Genomic DNA, 18,776 nt, shown 5'->3' with positions numbered 1-18,776 from the left:
CCGTCCATGAAACACCTCACTACCAGTAGTGCCGTGCATAGCTCGATTCAACGTAATATCCAAACAAGGCTACAAAATGCTGCGAATACAAGTGGTCACACAGTAAGAATTGCTGCACACATATCATAAACAACAAAAACGTCTATAAGTGCATAAACACATCAACAATCGGGCATAACCGGCCATCCTAGCGATCGACGCTATATATGATTTACCGACTTGACGAATTGCAGAGCTATCTTGCACTGTCTTGACCGCTTAGACGCACTCCAAAACACGGAGAGTGTTGGTGTGGCCAAGACCTCCTGTCCATCCCTGGATAGCAATAACGACCTCGCCGCGGCCGAGAATGCCGAGCTCGACCGCCTGGTCCATACCCCACTTGAGACGCTCCTCGACGTCCTCGGACCACTTCCCCGCGTCAGACTTCTTCGGTACCTCATAGAGGAATGGGTACACACCACGATACAAGTGCGAATATCGCGCGGCGACAGAATTGCGCGTGACCATGAGAATGGGGCATGTCGGGCGGTACTTGGAGCAAAGACGGGCGGTGGTACCGGTAGTGGAGAGGACGATGATAGCCTTTGCCTGCTGCTCGAACGAGGCAGAGACAGCGGCGACAGCAATGGTCTCGACAGTGTCAGTCGGGCGAGGGGTGAGATATCGGAGGTCGTTGAAGAGAGGCGGGTAGCAGATGGCCATCTCCGCGAGCAGACAAGTCTCATGCATCATGCCGACAGCCTCGACGGGGTAATTGCCCTTCGCGGTCTCGCCAGATAACATGACGCAGTCAGCACCATCGAGGACGGCATTACCGACATCGGAAACTTCAGCACGGGTAGGACGGGGGTTGTAGGTCATGCTGTCGAGCATCTGAGTCGCGCAAATGACAGGCTTGCCCGCAAGGTTGCATTTCGCGATCATCATCTTCTGAGCAATAAAGACCTCGCTCGCGGGAATCTCGATACCGAGATCACCACGAGCAACCATGACACCATCAGTCTCCTTGAGAATGTCATCGAAGTTGTTGAGTCCTTGCTGGTTCTCGATCTTGGCAATGATCTGGATCTCCTTGCCATCCTCACCGAGCACCTCACGGATGGCAGTGATATCGGAGCCCTGACGGATGAAAGAAGCAAAAACCATGTGGACCTTGTTCTTGACGCCAAACCGCAAATCCGCCTTATCTTTCTCAGAAAGAGGGGGGAGGTCAACGTCTGTTTGGGGAAGATTGACGCCTTTGTGTGAGGAGATCTTGCCGTTGTTGAGACACACCACGTTGAGGTTGTTATCATCGATGATCTCGAGGACCTTGAAAGACAGAACACCGTCGTCAACAAAGATAATACGGCCGGGAGAGATGACTTTGGTGATGTTCTTGTAGTCGAGATACATGATCTTGTTGTCGCATTTGTTCTTATACTCCTCGTCGGTCGTGATGATCATCTCTTCGCCAGCGGAGATGGGGATATCAGCATCGCCGACCGTGCTACCGGTGCGGATCTCGGGGCCTTTCGTATCCAGCGCGATGGCGAGAGGTCGACCAGGTTGAATGCGCTCAGCCTCGCGAGCATTGTCGACGACGCTCTGGTGGTACTCGTAGGAGCCGTGGGAGAAGTTCATGCGGACGACATTGAGACCAGCTGGTCATGATTAGCATTACTGAATAAAGTACAAGCTAGTATAGAATTTGCGCAGTATATAAAATAGCTGCGACGGTCTGGCGAAAAAGAGGCTGTGTGGCCAACCTGTGTTGCAGGTAGGAGGCGCGTGGGGATACCTGATCGTTGATTGGGGGGAGGGCCCCGAAGCCACACAAAAAAATTGATCGATGGGAGGCAGCGACGGTCGCCGGGGCAACCTCAACATCGGACTCGCCACTCGACGCAGAAACGACAATACAAAAGGCAAGAATTGAGCTTACCGGATCGGAGTAGGTTCATCTTCTCAGCAGAGTTAGTCTTGGGACCTGCAGAACGTCAGTTATGGCGCAATGGGGCCAAGTAGCAATATGCGTACCAATGGTGCCGATGATGCCGGTGCGGCGGAAGTTACGGGCTGGTGCGTTGCTGGCATCAAGACGCGAGAGCCACTCAATTGTGGACGAAGCCTCGTTATTGAAGATCATGTTGGCTGTAGTGTTGCGGACGTAGAGTAGTTAAACAGGGACGGGAGAGTAGGAGAGGTGGAGAAGGTAGAAAGGCACCCTGAGGCGAGGTGCAGGATTTATTGCTACCACGCCGGAGCATAATCACTGCGCATATGCGCGCGGTGATATGGCACATACGCCGCATTCGATTTATTCAACTGCACAGGAATAACAGACAACGCGGCAGCTCAACGTTTTCCTAGACCTTTATTTGATATGCTGTCCATTCAAACTCAATGCAAAACGGATTAGTGTAGTTTGTATATGTCAATCCAATTGATGTCTTGACTATTATACCATGCAACAGAGCAATACTAAAGTCGTGCTCACATGTGCGGCCAGTCTGCAATGTACAGTAGCTGTAACTGTTGAGTCGCACCTATAGCACGAGAAGGTTAGGGTTATCCAATTCGCCGTCAGGAATGCACACTTAGTTGATTTAGACGGCCACCAAACCGCGGATTTTGAACTTGCGAACAAAATGCCGAGATATGGTGGTCCCGCCCTGCACGCCAGATCCCATGATTTAGCGACGCGTTCCGTTGACAATTGGAAAACAGTATGGCACCCGTCACGTCAACAAAATTCCTACAAAGGGTATGGTACTTTGTGCTGGTTGGCCATGCGGCTGGCCGACTGGCCTAACCGCTCCAAGTGTTAGGGCAGCATGCCCTCAGCCCCGTTGGCGCTAGCCCAACGATTGTACGCCCAATAAAATAATAATAGCACAATGATAGTGGTTGCGAGAGGGCAATTTTTTACAAAAAAAGACATGTCGCGTACTCACTAGGAATGCCTTCTATTTATGATCTATTGTACATCTATATATCACTTCTTCAGCTGAACATGGTAAGCGCCCAGCTGCTCGTCCGTAACTCGGCTTGGACTACCCACCAGCGGATCCGCGCCCGTCTGCGTCTTCGGGAACGCAATCACGTCCCGAATAGAGTCCGAGCCGTTTAACATGGCGCACAATCGGTCAAATCCCAGTGCGAGCCCTGCGTGCGGTGGGCACGCCATTGTCAGCGCGTTCAGCAGGTGCGTGAACGGGTTATCCGGCTCTATCTCGCCAGCCTCGACATGCATGCGGATCCCGGGGACTTGCAGGATACGCGACAACACGAACCGCTGTAGCGAAGAGTCGTGAATACGTGTACTGCCCCCTCCTACTTCAACCCCATTCACAACTATATCGTAGTGCTGTCCAAATATCGTCCGCGCATCAACCGAAGACGACTCGTCCCTCGCCGCATCGAACACCGCCGGCAGCGAATCAATGCTCGGCATCGTGAAAGGGTGGTGGGTCGCGACGAGCCTGGTGTAATCAAATTCGACATACCCGTTCACAACCCGGCCCGTCTCGGTCGGCGTGAACAGTGGGAAGTCGACTACCCACAATGGCGCAGGATCCTTCTCTGAGAAATTCATCGTCTCCTGCATGATCTGCAAGCGCTGTCGTCCCAATGGAGTCGGATTCTCAAACGGCATTTGTTGTCGTGTGCAAGAATAGACAACATCGCCATCCCTGATGTCAAACTTTTTCATAATCTCTCTGGCAGTAGTTTCTATATCAGATACCAATTTCAAATCAAACTCTGCGACGCATCGGTTCAGCCACTTGGACGGTTCTTCCTTCGACAGTCTGATCCTATGAGACAATGGCGTGCGCAAGGTCGGACTGCCCTCTGGCGCGGATACTACTGCTGGGAATTTCGAGTTCTCGGCGTGGAATACGAGAATTTCGAACACTGGATAGTCCGGGTTTGCCGTCGAAGTGGCAAACTCGCTGAGATCGTAAATCTAAGTTATTAGAATATGCACACTGGCAGCTTCAAACAATTCCTTACCTCCATATCGCTTCTCAAGTCAGGCTTGTCAATGCCATACCGGCTCATTGCCTCAATATACGGGAGTCGCTTAAATGGATGCCGCAATTCAATGCCCTTGATCGCCTTCCACAAACGCACCAAAATCGACTCGACGATGTCTTGTACATCTGATGCCTTGACAAAGGACATCTCCAGATCCACTTGGGTAAATTCGGGCTGCCTATCCTTTCGCAAATCCTCGTCCCGGAAACACTTCGCAAACTGGTAATATCGGTGCACGCCAGACGCCATCAGCAATTGCTTGTATTGCTGAGGACTCTGAGGCAATGCGTACATCTTTCCCACCTCCGTCCTGGAAGGCACGAAAAACTCCCGCGCTCCTTCCGGCGTAGAGCGGAATAGCAACGGTGTTTCGACTTCAGTAAACCCGTGGCCTTCAAATACATTCCGTATTAAAGTCGCGACTTTACTTCTCATGGCCAGCGCCCGCTGCAATCGAAAGGAACGAAGTTGGAGATACCGATATTTTGGATCCCAATCTTTCGCGCCGCGCATTTGCGAAACCATATCCTCGGCGTTATTCAAAATCGTGATTCGGTCCACCGCAATCTCCAATCGCCATGGAATATTTCCCTTTGCCCTGCACACATGTCCCTCGACACAAACGCATGTCTCTTGTTTCATCCGGCGCAATAACGCAACACCCGGAGAGTTAATATCCGCCGACCTTGTAGTCAAATCCTCAAACAACTGAATCGTAGCAACGTCCTCATCCGACGCCTGATGGTTTTCGTTCTGTATTTGTTCAGCAGTACGATACAAGAATTGGACATCCCGCAAATTGGCAAACGCCCTTGTCCGTGACACTTTCCGCGGCGGGGAGTCAATCCAGCCGTGTAACACTACTTTCGGGGCCGCACCTTGTTGCAGTCGTGTTTGAAAGCTCCCGTCTCGGTATAACTGCCATATCGTGTGCGTTGCTTTGGGGAAGTTGACTGTCGTCATCGCGACAAAACCAATTAGTATTGATAAAGTCATGGAAGTCGGGGAAGCAGACTTACATCGCTCCTTAAATTTTGTTATTTCATCCCGGCGCGCTGTCTGCGCGATGTCTCCCAACGAGTTATGCGAGTACGACCGGCCGTAATGAATTACTCGATAGGATATGCGCAGCCGCTTAAATAGGTGCAGCGGACTCTGCTGGAGATGCATTGTTGATTCTAAACCTGAGTATTGTGACAAGCAGAAAAAATTCCGGCGATACGCCGCACGGCGTGCCGGGTTCACGCGTCCGACAGTCTCTCTCTGGTTGCTTCGGTTTGACTTCACTCCAGTGTGTTTTATTATCAAATTTCAGTGGTATCCTTGCACACTACATTTGCAAGTCGTGAACCGAGATCCCAATTCTAATGTATTTCAATCAAATTATACATGAAGACCATACAAAACTTTTATACCCCATTCTTGCCTTAACTACCTAAGAATCCCCTCATCATTAACTTGCTCTCCCGGACTCCACAATCCGTCCAAACTGAACTCTTGAGCCCACTCCCGCACGATCTCCTTCTGCTCGACATTCTTCCCGGCTCGATTCTTCAAAATATTGACACTATTGTTTGGCAATTCACTAGGAGGAAGACTGTACCTCTGAATTCGTCCGTCCCGCCAATCATTCACCACCGCCATCGCAGCAGCCTGTAAATTCGGGATGCCGCCCTTTCCAATTCGACCCCGTTTGCGCGCCACATGCACGAGAAAATCCGTTGTCTTGTCGAGCTTGCCGGTGTTCGTGTCGATGCGCGGCAGCAGCGCTGGGAGATCGTACACACTTTTCATTGTCTCAAACAACTCTGGGACAGACTCAAGTCGCTGCAGGAGCAAACTCACTGCAGGGACCGCATCCGTCATTTGCTTAGGCGGCAGTGCGCCCAGAAGAAGCAATTGCGCCTCGTCGCCGACGGAGGAATCCTCTGACATAGATTCGGACGGAAAAACAATGCCGGGAGAATCGAGAAGCTTGAGTTTGTTGTCGATCTTCACTTCCCGGAGTGAGGTCGTAACACCGGCTTCAGCGCCGACGGGACAGGCCTCCCGGCGCCCCCCGAGGCGGGACGTGAGTGCGTTGATGATGGACGATTTGCCAACATTGGGGTATCCGACGACGCCGACGACGATTGAACGCTTCAATTCTGACTTGTTCGCGTAGGCTTTGAGAGCATGCAGTAGCGTCGTGGCAGTGCTCTGTGAGGTGACACTCTTGTGGTTGAGTTGCTGCGCGTTGGGAGCTGCTGACGAAGCGCGAACGCTGATTGTGGGGAAAAAGTTTTTAAGATAGGTTTCCCATGCCCTTTGGATGTGAGCGGGAACGAGATCGATCTTGTTGAGAACAAAGATCAATCGCTTATCGAGCGAACTTAGGATGACCTTCTCGGTCCGCTTCGACCGCGTGCCTTCTGGATCGCGCGCATCGAGAACGTAGAGAACAATATCGGACGCATCAACAACTGTCTTGAAGATCTTGTCGTAAGATTTGCGAGAGGTCTCGGAGCCGGAAGACTCACCAGCTCCCACTGTGAATCCAGACCACTCTTCTTCGTCTTCGTCGTCCTCGCCGTCATCGTCAGTCATCTCCTCATCGCCATCCTCCGCATCTTCGAAACCGCTGGCCGCTCTCCGAGCGTATTCCAACAGCGCGTTCATCTCGCCCCCCTCTTCTATCTGCTCGTTCTCCCTCTCGTCTTCATCCAGCAACATCTCATCCTCAATATTCTGCTCCCGACTTACAGTTGTAGCCTTCTCCCTCGCCTCCCGCCGCCGTTTCTCCCGCTCCTCTCTCGCAGCTTCTTTCTCCTTCGCTAACTCTTCTATGATTTTATTCTTATACGGAAAGCTGTTTGGAATCTGCTTCAGATCGATCCGTCCGCTTTGCTTCGCTCGACTCTTCCAGGTAATGTCTTTCTTGGCGAGCTTCTTCTGCTTCTTCCTTGTTGCGGCCGCTTTTTTCTTGATGCCCTCACGCATCTTGGTAGACGTGCGCTTGCTCGTCGGTTCTACGAGCGTTAGCTTGGATTAAGTAAACGGCAACTTGACATACTTCTAATCCTCATAGTTCAGTACTATTCAAGTTTATAGTAAAGTTTGTCTAATGCACAAGCACCTTTCAGATTTTTTTCAATGCCGGAAGAGAAATGTTGCCGCAGACGGGGTGGGAATATCCGACTGACTGGTGGTCCAGGTGCTACACGTTGGTAGTAGTATTCTAAAGAAAAAGTTTGATAGTTCACCTATAGCACGAGAAGGTTAGGGGTTCGGTATATGGGTTAGGGCTACAACTCTTTACACCTAACCCTCAAATCAAAATCAAATCGGCCCACCATGTGGCATGATGTTTTAAGATAAATACAGATGAACTCATTAATACTATATAGCGCTATTGCTATAGTACGCAACTAACTCCAACAAAATACAGTAATTTCTCATCACTGATTCCTATGCATCCCAATGCCAATCTATACCCATTCTAGAATTAGTCATACAAGGACGAAACACTTACAAAAAATCACCCAGACCGAGATAGCCAGCAACCCATCCCGTTACAAAAACGGCCCAATCATGTACTGTTTCTGAGCTAAGATGTGCACCATCATCATTCATCGTATGCCATACCTTCGGGAACGGAATGGGAATGACATGCATAATGGGGATACCGCGCCTGAGGAAAGGCATATGATCGTCATCGATAAATGCATTCTTCATTACGTAATCCGCCCGTATAAATGGCCTTTGTCCCTTCGTCTTCGCAAGACCAGCATTTCGGACTCTTATTTCAGTTTCCGCTAAATCACGACATGCCCATGATGTTATTTCGAAGAAGCACGGAACAGCTGGGGATCCAGCGCCTAATAGATCCAGGAGCACAAACAGATCAATGTCCTGCAACGCCGACATTCGTCCAAATTGTGAAGATTTCTTTTCTGATTCCCATAAATTAGCCAAATGCCGTGCACCATACAGCGAATCCTTGTCGGACCACTCAACCAGAGCTTCCTCGCCATCCATAAATATTATTTGAAGTCCTGTGTCGTCTGACACTGCACCTATGTCCGATTTCCACCGCGCAAGGATGTGTGGAGTCAGTGATTCGGCTAGGTACATCAATACTGCACAAGGCACGGCTGAGTCAGTCGCCCCAATAAATCCAAATGGTGAGATCTTCGAATCGTAGTGCGCAACAAGGGTCAGATAATGGCTTGGTAGATCGTCGCTTCCTGGCGGCGTAAGTCGAAAAATCAGATTTGTAAAATTTAAAACGCCCATAACTCCACCGTATTCTGGCACAGTTGCCGTAAAGGCATCAGTGACAGCGGTCCAGTTGGAAAGTCCGTCGAAATGTGACTTGATATGCTCTCGAACGATCGTCGCATTATCCGATCCTGGAGCTCGAGGAATTAACATTGGTGTGAGAAGCGCAACGGTTTTGCCATTACTTCGTTCATCGGCAGCGTCCGGTGAACTTTGTTCACTGAGATTACCAGCAGTTGTGGTTGTGGCATAGTAATTAGGACTCAGCGCTGGAAACGGAGGGTGCAAATCGATAAGTACTGATAGCTGAGCTTCAGTTAACTGTGTCCTTTGACTTGGGAGGCATGATATTAATCCAGATAATGCTACCAGCGTCCATAGGCCGGGAATAATTGGCGGTCGACATCGCATTATGATTGCTTTGGGCGTCCAGTAACTCGGTTGGAGGCACTTACAGAATCAAATCTGTGGTGCAATCAGGGGTTAATAACTGTGGAGTAAGAGAGGGCGAAGATTTGCCATGGTTGGATACGCCTAAACTCATACATATTACAAAACATTCATTATGCATGTCGCGCGTCGCGTATCAGGATGGTGAAATTACTCATTATTGGTTAGAGATAAAGCTGTTGGTGTCTAATATCTATTGTCCCTTAAGTTAGGTAACTTTTTATTATATTTGATATGCCAAATTCAACCGAAGATGGGAGACCAAGCAATGCATTGGATGACATTGACGTGGCATACGGATAGTACATAATTTATAAGCTCATCAATACGATCTTGTCGAGATTAGTGATGATTTTAGCCCTGTCAATTACTTTCAAAAATAAGATTAGGAGCTGAAATATACTCTCGGGAAGCATTAAAGAATTCTTTGAAATATAAATTGATCGTACCTGGTAATTTAGTTGAAGATCTACTTACGGCTGCACAGGGATATTGTTCAACACAGCGAATGTCGGGCATCCCAGTCTGTAATCTAGTATGTAAGTTTGGAAATTGCTTGCACAGGTATATGTTCATTTTCGTTAATAGGCTACGAAAAAGCATTGTTACTGGCTATAGCAAATGTCGATATAGCTGTACCAATACAGTCGATATATACTTGTGGTAATTACAGCGCACCTGCGACAGATACAAATGTGGGGTAACGGCGGACGACTCGTAGTCAGAGTGCCGAGATAAGGAAGTCATGACCGCGAATCGCCGTCCTATGGACACTCCATACTTCTACGGACAGTAGGCTTTCGACTCTATCGAATACAAGAACCCGTCCATGACAGCAAGTTAGCTGACATCATGTAAATCGCGCCAATTGTGAAGTTTCTCGTCACCGCAGGATCACCACTGGTTGAATTGTGCATGTCTATAAGTATATGTATAAGTATATGTATAAGTATATGTATAAGTATATGTATAAGCATATGTATAAGTATATGTGTTATATATGACTATTCGAATAAATGGAGTTCAATGTGATTCAACCGGTTCAGTCTTCATTCCTAAAAATCCTGTGATCCACGCACCTGCAAGTGGCTCCCAGACTGGGCCGCACGATTGGTTGCATTAACGGTCCCGTATGATAACAATGGGCCACTAAATTTCAATTCGTAGACTTCTCCAATCACAATTCGAAGCAATACGCGAATTAGCCCAAGCCAGCTTTGGACGTCTTGACTTTAGCCATAATAGGCGATGCCATGCCAACATTTCCAGCAACACCTAGCCCGGAACCAGATATCCAGCCCATTTTTTCCAACAACTGTCGACCTTTGTTCTCGATATCAATCTCCGGCGCGTTACTCCCTACAACGTCGCCCTCCCTATGTCTGAATGAGCCTGTACCACGTTTAGAAAAGTCCTTAGTCACTGGACCTTTCGTCGCCTTCTTGTCTAGCCTAGGAAGATACAATCTATCCTCCACGATACTCAAGGTACCGAAATCAGCTTCCAAGTGCGATCTTGAATTCTTAAACAGAATTGTAAATCTCTGCGTGCCACCACCAATAGATTTAGATGACAGACTATACGCAGTCGCAAGAACGTGAACTGTTGTTGTTGCTGTTAGGTGTAATCAACTAAGCAATATCCCAAAATCTTACCTGCTCTTCTTGAGTTCTTAGCCATCGGAGGCAGTGACAGCGTCGTTTGCCCCTCATTTCTCAAGAATATTTCGATTTCACGCTTAATGTCAGATATCTGCATACCTCGGCTATACTTCGCGTTGAGGTCCAATTTGCCTTTCTTTGCCTTCTTCCCAAGCAATCCTTCTCGCCTCAGTCGCTCGCGTTCTTTCTTCTTCTCTTTCTTCGCTGCTTTATCCCTCAGCCACTGAGATTCTAGCTGATGCTCAAGGTCTTCGTCTGAAATATCAAATTCTGGCATTTGTTTCTTTTTCTTGCGAGGTAAGAAATCCATTAATGCCGCCTCCTCGAACCGTCGCTCAGCCTCCAAGATGTCGTCATCATCGCCATAATCATAATCGTCCTGATCCATATCAACGTCTTCCTCTTCTTCATCGTCATCGTCTTCATCATCGTCAGGTTCGTCATCACCTTCATCATCGCGCTCCTCGTCTTGGTCGATATCCACAGTCTCAATTTGGCTTTCTTTATATTCATTTTCGCCTGAAAGATTGACATTGTCGCTTACCTCTAAACGATCTGCTTTCTGCACTATGCCGGTGTTATCCTCGCCAACACTGTTAACCTTCTCGTCGTCCTCATCGGAGTCATCTGCTGGATTATTTTTGCCAAGGTACTCGTTCAAAATACCGTCGTCATAGAGATTCTGAATATAATCATTTAACGGATCCTCGTCATCGTCATCCACCAGCGCGTTGTACGGAAATGCCGGATTCGGTGCCTTTGCCTTTTTTGCTTTTTGTTTCTTGCTCTTATTCTTCTTGGACGTCGTCGGAGTCGCTGAGGTCCTTCCTGTTATCGTCGTCGTTTCTGCAACCTCGGCGTACACTGTTTCATCCACAATTATAGGGACAAAAGGGACAGTTGTAGTCAAATCCAAGAATCGCGGAGGAAGTCGCACACCGGACGCACTAAGCCGAATATGTCGAGGAGCAAACACTATCTCGTCATCGAACGGCACGTCCACGTCTTGCTTGACTTCGTCCGCCATAAATAGCATATCATCCGGCACCTTCGTCATGTCATCTACCTCGCTGATCCCTCCATCTTGGTGGTCTAAGCTTGCGGACTCCGGATTAACTTCAAATTTGCTGTCGGTGTTTACACCAGCCCTATCTATGGGAACGATAGACAAATGCCTCGTATTCTCAACGAGCTCGTCTTCCTCGTCCAACAACTCATTATATAGCTCCTCTGCCGACTCCTCGGACTGCGGATATTCCCATTGACTCAAAGTCTGTCCGCTTTTTGCGTCTTTATTGTTGCCTGGCAACCCAGCAGATTTGACAAATGTAACAGCCGACCGCGTTGAAGGCGAATAATTAGCATCTCCTCCAATGAGGCTATGATGCCGCATTGTATACAATGCCTCGTCCCTCATAGAAAATGCATGTCTTTGTCCGCGTTCTATGTTAGATCAGTCAGCAAATTTGAAGCTGGCTATCGTGACAGCAAAGGTCTCACCTTCACATGCTGCATCTGTACCACGAAATCTACCCCGACCACCTTGCTGTTTGCCATTCCCTTTGCCATTTGCCTTGGAGTAGACATTTCTGCGTTGGTGGTCGCCCTTTGTGTTTGAGGAAGATCTTTTCTTGGGCATATCTGGCACTGGTGGGTCAGTGTGCCATTCGCTGTCAGAATGTTGTATTAACTTCAGCTGTTCAGCAGAACGCGTAGAATGCAGAGCGAGACGACGACAGATAAACTACTGTAGAACAAACAGTACTGACTTTTCACGGGAATTGTGTGATTGCATAGATAAGCGTTTTACCTGAGGCCGATGGGTTAGGGGCGACAGCCGGGACAGAGACATTAGTCCTTCTGTTCAGATCACGCCCCGTTCTCCGCACCTGAGTATGCAGCATGCCAGGATATAGCAGGATAAGCTCAGAATGGCGACAGGACTATTAACAGCGCAAAGGCGAATGATTGTTCTCCATACTATATTGCGGTCATGGTCTCTTTTCGGCGTCATCATCTTAGCTTCTGGCGCCTTGAATAGGGTATCACCATTCAGCAATTCTTTCTAGTTAAGTTATAAATACTGATGTGGTGTAGTTATATATATTTCCTCGATTCTCTACATTGGTGCACGCCAGAATGGAGTTTAACAATTACGTTCTCGGTCTCGTACTACGAATGAATCGCCAGCTTTCCGGTCTGATCACGGCTAACCCGACGACTGCAGCGACTGTAGCGACCTCCAAAGAGATAATGGAACAAAAATATGTCAATGCACAGACACAGACAGAAGATGAGCAAGATTTGGCATGCTCACTGGCACCGGAGCCGTCCGACTTTAAGGAGCCATTGACAAGTTCAGACCACGACCTGCCGCTGAGTTATGATGCTCTCCGACATCTCTCTCAAAGTCTGAAGCTTGTGCCAGGCTCACTTGCAACACCCGGGTTCTCAAGCACGAATTACTCTGCGAGAGATCTCAATTTGTTGGTCGAAAGCTTAAACTTTGCAGGTGCGACTGGCGGAAAAGACAACAGCGAAGGATCCAGTGTGTCGCAGGTGAAATGCCTAGCGACACATTTGAAGGAAGATATAAGAAGTCTTAAAAGCTTGGCATTGAGGCTGTAGGGACGCGATGTGGAGATTGTAATTAAGATGGTATTGGTTGGTGTATGGCGCATATGGCGCATATCAAATTCCGCGTGGGACGGGTTATCAAATAATGAAGGTTTCTGCGATTGATAATACTATGTTACAATATACTGTACAATTGTGACTTATCGGGCATAAGCTCCGCTCAGAGACCGCGAGAGATGGCTTCGTACGCAGGCGTAGAGTTGATGTATGACTCTACAAAGTATGTTTTTTGATTCTTTGCGAGAAACCTGATAGGTGTCATTAACAACACATCTATCGTAGAACACATAGACTTACCGTAGTAGTTCTTCAACGTGCGCTTTCAGCACGTTTATGCTTTGTTGGTCCATATGGGTATGCGATAGTAAACCAGGAAGAGACACTATCGACAACGATTAGATATAGCAGTCCCGATGAGATATAACAGTCACTCCATACCGAATAGTCGGACTAAATGCTCAGCTCCATAGATCTCGCTAGGAACTTTTCCTGGGTTTCCACGCGTCACCTCCAAATACTGTTGTCTTTCGAACCTGTAAAGCAGTATTGACCCTAAAGACTTGTCGAAGTATAACTGAAGTCCTGCTAGAATTTCGTCAAGGATCTCCGTCTCGGCGTTCCCAAGACGTCGTTTCATATAGAACGTTCTGAATTCTAGCAGAATCTCTTGGATATTTGGTGAACGAGGGAGTTTGACCAACTACGTATGTCAGTACAGCATACATCATATGACCGACGACGTACCTGTGAATTCTTTGTAATGTTTTCCCAGTCGTCCGCCAGCTGAGCTTTAAGAGTATCTGGCACCACAATGTTCACATCCAGATGAGAGAAGTACTCCTCATCCTAAGCCATATTAGCGGAACTAAATACTTTTTTTTCCTGCTTTGTCCCACCTTTTCGTCAGCTTCTCGTCTCGTCTTTTTGGTAGCCTTGGCAAGGTCAGTAAACTCCTTAGCGGACTCTTTGCGTTTCTGCGAGCTTGACGTCACGGCGGTGCTAGCAGTGGGCGTTAACTCTCTTTGTCCTGATCCGCCAGCTTTTTTATTTCGCAGTTGTTGTAAAGCCTCATTTTTCAGCTCCTTTTGCATTCGCAGATTCTCCTCCGTCCATCGTAAGACACGCTCTTGTGGTAGCTATGCATTGTGAATATAAGTGTGAGAACAAAATAGAAATAGGCAACTGACCCATTCATCCCATCTACTCAGCGTCAGCATATCCAGCAAATAATACACACATACCGCAAGCTTACGATGACTTCCATCCTTTGTAATGAATTAAGTACGCGACTGCAGCTCTGTTCTCTTCAGGAATTTGCTCGATATCTATACCTGCATTCTTTTCATTGGGAAAGTAAGTCTTCAGAATTTTAGACTCATACAATAGTGGCCCATGGAAAGCAAGACATCGTGCATTAACAGAGAATCCTTCGCTAGGGCCATTAGCAGCCATAATATACGCATGGAGATAAACAAATGACCAGATCGCTGGAGAGTTGACTTTCAAAAGTACAACGACGCTTGGCACGCTGCCGTAGCCTAGGTATGTTTGGGGTAAGGGCATTGGTTCGTCGAGAGAATGCGTGATCAGGCCTATTGCGCCAACGTGCGAAACCGGGATCCCATCTCCATAATATTTGGAGATCAGTCCGCACAAAAGTAGGTACTTCCACCTCACGGCTGAAATTAGCAGTGCGTTGCCCAGACTTAGGTGCAGCGAGCATTCCAGCGGTTGTTCTAGTAATTGAGAGGAGCTCATATGAGCTTTAGTCAGGAAGAGTAGCAAAAGATGAAATTCAGTCGTACAGTGCAGTTCAACGCTGTTCCGGAGTGGTCGACATACTATATCGGCTACTCGAATTTGAAGAAGCTGTTAGTGCATAGAAAGTCCGACTGCGATTGGTCATATTTAATAGTTAACAGTTATCTAGAATCCATTCTCTTGAAGCTGATGCTGCGACTCGGTTAGCTCTTGGACATCATGACGCTGAGCGTATATCCCTCATACCTCACGAGGAATCCACTACAGAGTATGACGCTATATTTCGACGGGCATTGGACGACGAATTGGGCAAGATATGCAGATTCTACTCAGAAAAGGAAACAGAATTGTTGGCTGAGCTTGACCGGCTGAAGAAAGATATCCACGATTTCCACGTTAGAGCCGGCGTTGAGGAGGCTAGTACCTCGTCCGGTTCTTCTTATACTGCCCATCGTCACTCCGATGTCGAGAGTGTTGCTATTGAGCGACACGAGATGCTGGATAAGAACGGAGATGTGGTGTCAATGGAAAATTATAATGACGGCGATGAACAGTTTTCAGAAATTTCTGACTTAAAAATTATGCTGAAGAAGCGAGCTATAGCGTTATATGTGTCGCTTTCGGAGCTGCGTGCCTACGTTCAGCTCAATAGGACTGGGTTTGGAAAGGCACTGAAAAAGTACGCCAAATGTATCGGTAGAGACATGAGCGGGAATTATGTTCCCGACGTTGTTGAGCAGTCATATCCATTTTTGCATCCGACGCGAGATTCGTTAGAGGAGAAGATCACAGAGGTCAATTTTCTCTATGCATCGATCAGCACACACGGAGACATCGGGCAGGCCAAGTTGGAACTCCAGGGTCATTTGCGGGAATATGTTGTATGGGAGCGTAACACCGTGTGGCGTGAAATGATGGGGATCGAAAAGAATATCCAGGGCGTGGGTATCACTAACCAAGGCCTTCTTGTCAGTTCGAATCCTATCGCTGATGCACTGGAGCATAGAGGTGTTCTCAATCAGCCTCCGATTGAGATTCGCACTCGGCTTGGGGCGATCAGACTCCCGAGGTTAATTTTCAACTCATCTTTTGCTCTCTTGGCTATTACTGCTGTGGTGTTCGTCACCCTTTTGGCTGTTCCTATTTTTGACGAGCCTGAACAGCAGAGTTGCTTCGCAATTTTAATTGCTGCATCTCTCCTTTGGGCTACCGAGGTTATTCCTCTTTTCGTGACTTCAATGCTAATTCCTTTGTTGATTATCGTTTTCCGAACCGTACGATCCGATGACGTATACCACGAGCGACTGAATGCTCCTGATGCCACGAAGTATATCTTTGCGGCTATGTGGACTCCTGTCATTATGCTACTTCTAGGAGGATTTTCTATTGCCGCTGCTTTAAGTAAATACAACATCGCTAAGGTAATTGCAACATGGGTTCTCAGCAATGCGGGCACACAGCCTCGTAACGTTTTACTCACAACAATGTTCGTCGCTATGTTTCTCAGTATGTGGATCTCAAACGTTGCATCGCCTGTCCTTTGCCTGTCGATTATCCAGCCTTTGCTACGTACGCAGGACAGCAGCTCTAATTTCCCCAAGGCATTGATTTTGGGCATTGCTTTCGCATCGAATATTGGCGGGATGGCCTCGCCAATTGCCAGTCCACAGAATATTATTGCATTGCAGAACATGTATCCAAACCCAACATGGCTTGCATGGTTCTTCATTGTTATCCCAGTTTGCATTTTTTCGATTCTATTAATATGGCTCATGATGCTCGTTACCTTGAATCCCGGTAAGTTGGATAAATCCTGAATCTTATATGGACATCTAACGGGTGGTTTGTAGCTAAGGGAGCTATCATCACCAAAATCCAGCGAAACACCGAGAAATTTAACAGAACTCAGATTTTCGTCTCTGCAGTCACTCTCATAACGATCTTATTGTGGTGTGTCTCCCACAAAGTTGAGTCAATTTTCGGCGATATGGGTGTGCTCGCCATCATCCCGCTGGTGGTATTTTTTGGCACGGGGCTGTTAACCAAAGAAGATTTCAACAACTTTATGTGGACTATTATCATTCTTTCCATGGGTGGCATTGCACTCGGCAAGGCAGTTTCGTCATCTGGTCTTCTAGACTCAATTGCGATTGGTATTAGATCCGTTGTGAGTCAAATGGGCATTTACGGCGTGATGGTTGTATTCGGCTCTTTGATTCTCATTATCGCAACATTCATTTCGCACACAGTCGCGGCTTTGATCCTGCTTCCTATTGTTGCGCAGGTTGGGCAAGCTATGGATGATCCTCATCCTAACCTACTCGTCATGGGTGCTGCTCTGCTTTGCTCGTGCGCTATGGGCCTGCCTACTTCAGGTTTCCCTAACGTCACCGCGATATGTACGACTGACGATCAGGGTCGTCCGTATTTAAGTGTCGCATTGTTTATTACTAGAGGTGTGCCTGCCAGTGGGTTGGCGTATATCGTCGTGATCACGTTAGGATTTTGTTTGATGAAGATTGTAGGCTTGTAGCATGACGATCTAGTTAACCGGGGACATAGAATTATGAACTGATCGGATAGATACTACCAGAACCTAGTAATAAATTTTTTTATAATGATTGTGAATCTTTTAATGATTTCTTAATGGACAGAGTCGCTTGCATTTCGATTCTCTTACGCGTAATCGGAACTATCTTATTATGTAATTTGTCTCTTGTTTAAGAACGTAATGAAATATGCTACACTTTTTAGAAGTCTTTAAGGCAGTAGAATAGAAATCGTATACATAGGATATAAATCATATGCACTAAATACACCCATTATTTCTCCTCGACTAATCATCGGTTTCATACAAGACTATAGAACTTTTTCTACCCGCTGCGACCCAGGATAACCATACTATCACGCACTATCCCAGTACAAGACCACATTTACAAAGCACCGGAGTTGGCGATAGTGACCTTTGTGCGGGGAGCACCGCTACGGGTGCCGAGAGCTTCGATTGCCTTGACAACGTCCATTCCCTCGACAACTTCACCGAAGACTACGTGCTTGCCGTCAAGCCAAGGGCAAGGAACGGTGGTAATCTGCCACATTTATTAGCAGTTGAAGACCACTTGAATAAATATAGACTCGGCAAAGGATACTTACAAAGAACTGGGAACCGTTGGTGTTAGGGCCGGCGTTGGCCATGGACAGAAGACCGGGCTGAATTAACCGTCAGACTAATATTCATTCGCCCCTATACATAATGATAGGCGCAGACAAAACAAAAGCTTAATGTATACCTTGGTGTGCTTCTTGACGAAGTTCTCATCTGCGAACTTAGAGCCATAGATGGACTTGCCGCCTGTGCCCTGTCGTTTAAACACGTTAGTCGGCGATTGCCCTAATGGTGAAGGACAAAAAACTTACGTCACCGCGAGTGAAATCACCACCCTGGAGCATGAACTGAAACACATATCATTAGCATCACGCAAAATTTTGAAATCTATTGAAAAACGACTTACGTCAGGAATCACACGGTGGAAAGCGCAGCCGGCATAGCCGAAGCCCATCTCACCAGTGCAAAGAGTCTTGAAATTGGCGGTGGTCTTAGGAACGACCTGTAATAATATTGTTAGGTCAACCTCTCATCTAATAATATAGAAGGCTAATTCTCATATACTTAAACTTACATCGTCGTAAAGCTGGAAGACGATACGGCCAAGGGGCTTGTCTGTATCGAATACGGGGTAAGCAAATTTGCTGATCTTTTTGATATGCACAAAATCACACCTGCAATCAGGCACAAAGCAAGCTCAAACATAACCTACCAGTGGTAACGTCGAAGAAAACTTTAGAGCCCATGTTAAACGACGAAGCTGTAAATGGACGAGATAGCAGGAATTGAGTGGGAGATCGAATGTTTCTGGCGATAGAAGAAGCGCAGGGGACAAGACGCCGAGAGCAGGACACGATCATATTTATTGCTGGCTTCGA

The 18,776-nt window shown here is 47.4% G+C and overlaps 9 protein-coding genes across 9 annotated transcripts; 2 read left to right on the top strand and 7 right to left on the bottom strand.

The window, feature by feature from the left end:
* Nucleotides 1–258: 258 nt before the first annotated feature.
* Nucleotides 259–2,131, bottom strand: V1508DRAFT_348154 (pyruvate kinase; the record flags this gene model as incomplete). The annotated part of the gene is made up of 3 exons (XM_066936715.1): nt 259–1,646; nt 1,928–1,972; nt 2,023–2,131. The coding sequence occupies 3 exons, from the start codon at nt 2,129–2,131 to the stop codon at nt 259–261; spliced, it is 1,542 nt and encodes a 513-aa protein (XP_066798611.1).
* Nucleotides 2,132–2,877: 746 nt separating this feature from the next.
* Nucleotides 2,878–5,207, bottom strand: V1508DRAFT_409499 (tRNA synthetases class II-domain-containing protein). Its single transcript, XM_066939160.1, has 3 exons — nt 5,043–5,207; nt 4,000–4,976; nt 2,878–3,952 (listed from the first exon to the last, which is right to left on the bottom strand). The coding sequence occupies exons 1-3, from the start codon at nt 5,191–5,193 to the stop codon at nt 2,981–2,983; spliced, it is 2,100 nt and encodes a 699-aa protein (XP_066798610.1). The 5' UTR covers nt 5,194–5,207; the 3' UTR covers nt 2,878–2,980.
* A 165-nt stretch (nt 5,208–5,372) lies between these two features.
* V1508DRAFT_409497 (P-loop containing nucleoside triphosphate hydrolase protein) lies at nt 5,373–7,233 on the bottom strand. The gene is made up of 2 exons (XM_066939159.1): nt 7,076–7,233; nt 5,373–7,031 (listed from the first exon to the last, which is right to left on the bottom strand). The coding sequence occupies exons 1-2, from the start codon at nt 7,086–7,088 to the stop codon at nt 5,455–5,457; spliced, it is 1,590 nt and encodes a 529-aa protein (XP_066798609.1). The 5' UTR covers nt 7,089–7,233; the 3' UTR covers nt 5,373–5,454.
* On the bottom strand, nt 7,234–8,887 carry V1508DRAFT_409495 (peptidase family M28-domain-containing protein). Its single transcript, XM_066939158.1, has one exon. It carries the CDS (start codon nt 8,692–8,694, stop codon nt 7,531–7,533), a length of 1,164 nt encoding a protein of 387 aa, XP_066798608.1. The 5' UTR covers nt 8,695–8,887; the 3' UTR covers nt 7,234–7,530.
* A 766-nt stretch (nt 8,888–9,653) lies between these two features.
* V1508DRAFT_409489 (uncharacterized protein) lies at nt 9,654–12,286 on the bottom strand. The gene is made up of 3 exons (XM_066939157.1): nt 11,895–12,286; nt 10,389–11,837; nt 9,654–10,335 (listed from the first exon to the last, which is right to left on the bottom strand). The coding sequence occupies exons 1-3, from the start codon at nt 12,031–12,033 to the stop codon at nt 9,935–9,937; spliced, it is 1,989 nt and encodes a 662-aa protein (XP_066798607.1). The 5' UTR covers nt 12,034–12,286; the 3' UTR covers nt 9,654–9,934.
* Nucleotides 12,131–13,223, top strand: V1508DRAFT_436866 (uncharacterized protein). Its single transcript, XM_066942130.1, has 2 exons — nt 12,131–12,436; nt 12,492–13,223. Exons 1-2 carry the CDS (start codon nt 12,326–12,328, stop codon nt 13,020–13,022), a joined length of 642 nt encoding a protein of 213 aa, XP_066798606.1. The 5' UTR covers nt 12,131–12,325; the 3' UTR covers nt 13,023–13,223.
* On the bottom strand, nt 13,107–14,562 carry V1508DRAFT_409483 (MRG-domain-containing protein). Its single transcript, XM_066939156.1, has 7 exons — nt 14,284–14,562; nt 14,219–14,231; nt 13,928–14,167; nt 13,776–13,877; nt 13,470–13,731; nt 13,329–13,413; nt 13,107–13,279 (listed from the first exon to the last, which is right to left on the bottom strand). The coding sequence occupies exons 1-7, from the start codon at nt 14,481–14,483 to the stop codon at nt 13,192–13,194; spliced, it is 990 nt and encodes a 329-aa protein (XP_066798605.1). The 5' UTR covers nt 14,484–14,562; the 3' UTR covers nt 13,107–13,191.
* A 23-nt stretch (nt 14,563–14,585) lies between these two features.
* V1508DRAFT_380116 (SPX domain-containing protein) lies at nt 14,586–17,537 on the top strand. The gene is made up of 3 exons (XM_066937667.1): nt 14,586–14,902; nt 14,962–16,589; nt 16,643–17,537. Exons 1-3 carry the CDS (start codon nt 14,820–14,822, stop codon nt 17,323–17,325), a joined length of 2,394 nt encoding a protein of 797 aa, XP_066798604.1. The 5' UTR covers nt 14,586–14,819; the 3' UTR covers nt 17,326–17,537.
* On the bottom strand, nt 17,473–18,769 carry V1508DRAFT_409474 (cyclophilin-like domain-containing protein). Its single transcript, XM_066939155.1, has 7 exons — nt 18,611–18,769; nt 18,473–18,513; nt 18,305–18,400; nt 18,210–18,245; nt 18,083–18,151; nt 17,946–18,002; nt 17,473–17,881 (listed from the first exon to the last, which is right to left on the bottom strand). The coding sequence occupies exons 1-7, from the start codon at nt 18,756–18,758 to the stop codon at nt 17,726–17,728; spliced, it is 603 nt and encodes a 200-aa protein (XP_066798603.1). The 5' UTR covers nt 18,759–18,769; the 3' UTR covers nt 17,473–17,725.
* Nucleotides 18,770–18,776: the final 7 nt, after the last annotated feature.

Source organism: Lipomyces doorenjongii (genome assembly GCF_038497915.1).
Source record: "Lipomyces doorenjongii strain NRRL Y-27504 unplaced genomic scaffold V1508scaffold_3, whole genome shotgun sequence".
NCBI classification, from domain to species: Eukaryota; Fungi; Ascomycota; class Lipomycetes; order Lipomycetales; family Lipomycetaceae; genus Lipomyces; species Lipomyces doorenjongii.
The sequence above is the reverse complement of the archived record's forward strand: the minus strand, read 5'-3'. Positions and strand labels throughout refer to the sequence as shown.

What these genes read in the sequence shown, in the direction of transcription:
- V1508DRAFT_409499 (XM_066939160.1), bottom strand. Translation starts at nt 5,193, where the DNA reads ATGCATCTCCAGCAGAGTCCGCTGCACCTATTTAAGCGGCTGCGCATA. An exon ending in AACAAAATTTAAGGAGCGAT is followed by an intron (nt 4,977 to 5,042) that starts GTAAGTCTGCTT and finishes CGATGACGACAG; the next exon opens with TCAACTTCCCCAAAGCAACG. An exon ending in ACTTGAGAAGCGATATGGAG is followed by an intron (nt 3,953 to 3,999) that starts GTAAGGAATTGT and finishes CTAATAACTTAG; the next exon opens with ATTTACGATCTCAGCGAGTT.
- V1508DRAFT_409495 (XM_066939158.1), bottom strand. Translation starts at nt 8,694, where the DNA reads ATGCGATGTCGACCGCCAATTATTCCCGGCCTATGGACGCTGGTAGCA.
- V1508DRAFT_409489 (XM_066939157.1), bottom strand. Translation starts at nt 12,033, where the DNA reads ATGCCCAAGAAAAGATCTTCCTCAAACACAAAGGGCGACCACCAACGC. An exon ending in TACAGATGCAGCATGTGAAG is followed by an intron (nt 11,838 to 11,894) that starts GTGAGACCTTTG and finishes GATCTAACATAG; the next exon opens with AACGCGGACAAAGACATGCA. An exon ending in TAAGAACTCAAGAAGAGCAG is followed by an intron (nt 10,336 to 10,388) that starts GTAAGATTTTGG and finishes CAACAACAACAG; the next exon opens with TTCACGTTCTTGCGACTGCG.
- V1508DRAFT_436866 (XM_066942130.1), top strand. Translation starts at nt 12,326, where the DNA reads ATGGCGACAGGACTATTAACAGCGCAAAGGCGAATGATTGTTCTCCAT. An exon ending in CTTCTGGCGCCTTGAATAGG is followed by an intron (nt 12,437 to 12,491) that starts GTATCACCATTC and finishes GATGTGGTGTAG; the next exon opens with TTATATATATTTCCTCGATT.
- V1508DRAFT_409483 (XM_066939156.1), bottom strand. Translation starts at nt 14,483, where the DNA reads ATGGCTGCTAATGGCCCTAGCGAAGGATTCTCTGTTAATGCACGATGT. An exon ending in GACGAGAAGCTGACGAAAAG is followed by an intron (nt 13,878 to 13,927) that starts GTGGGACAAAGC and finishes AATATGGCTTAG; the next exon opens with GATGAGGAGTACTTCTCTCA. An exon ending in ACATTACAAAGAATTCACAG is followed by an intron (nt 13,732 to 13,775) that starts GTACGTCGTCGG and finishes TGACATACGTAG; the next exon opens with TTGGTCAAACTCCCTCGTTC.
- V1508DRAFT_380116 (XM_066937667.1), top strand. Translation starts at nt 14,820, where the DNA reads ATGAAATTCAGTCGTACAGTGCAGTTCAACGCTGTTCCGGAGTGGTCG. An exon ending in TACTCGAATTTGAAGAAGCT is followed by an intron (nt 14,903 to 14,961) that starts GTTAGTGCATAG and finishes ACAGTTATCTAG; the next exon opens with AATCCATTCTCTTGAAGCTG. An exon ending in GCTCGTTACCTTGAATCCCG is followed by an intron (nt 16,590 to 16,642) that starts GTAAGTTGGATA and finishes GGTGGTTTGTAG; the next exon opens with CTAAGGGAGCTATCATCACC.
- V1508DRAFT_409474 (XM_066939155.1), bottom strand. Translation starts at nt 18,758, where the DNA reads ATGATCGTGTCCTGCTCTCGGCGTCTTGTCCCCTGCGCTTCTTCTATC. An exon ending in GTGATTTCACTCGCGGTGAC is followed by an intron (nt 18,152 to 18,209) that starts GTAAGTTTTTTG and finishes TTTAAACGACAG; the next exon opens with GGCACAGGCGGCAAGTCCAT. An exon ending in CCAACGGTTCCCAGTTCTTT is followed by an intron (nt 17,882 to 17,945) that starts GTAAGTATCCTT and finishes TAAATGTGGCAG; the next exon opens with ATTACCACCGTTCCTTGCCC.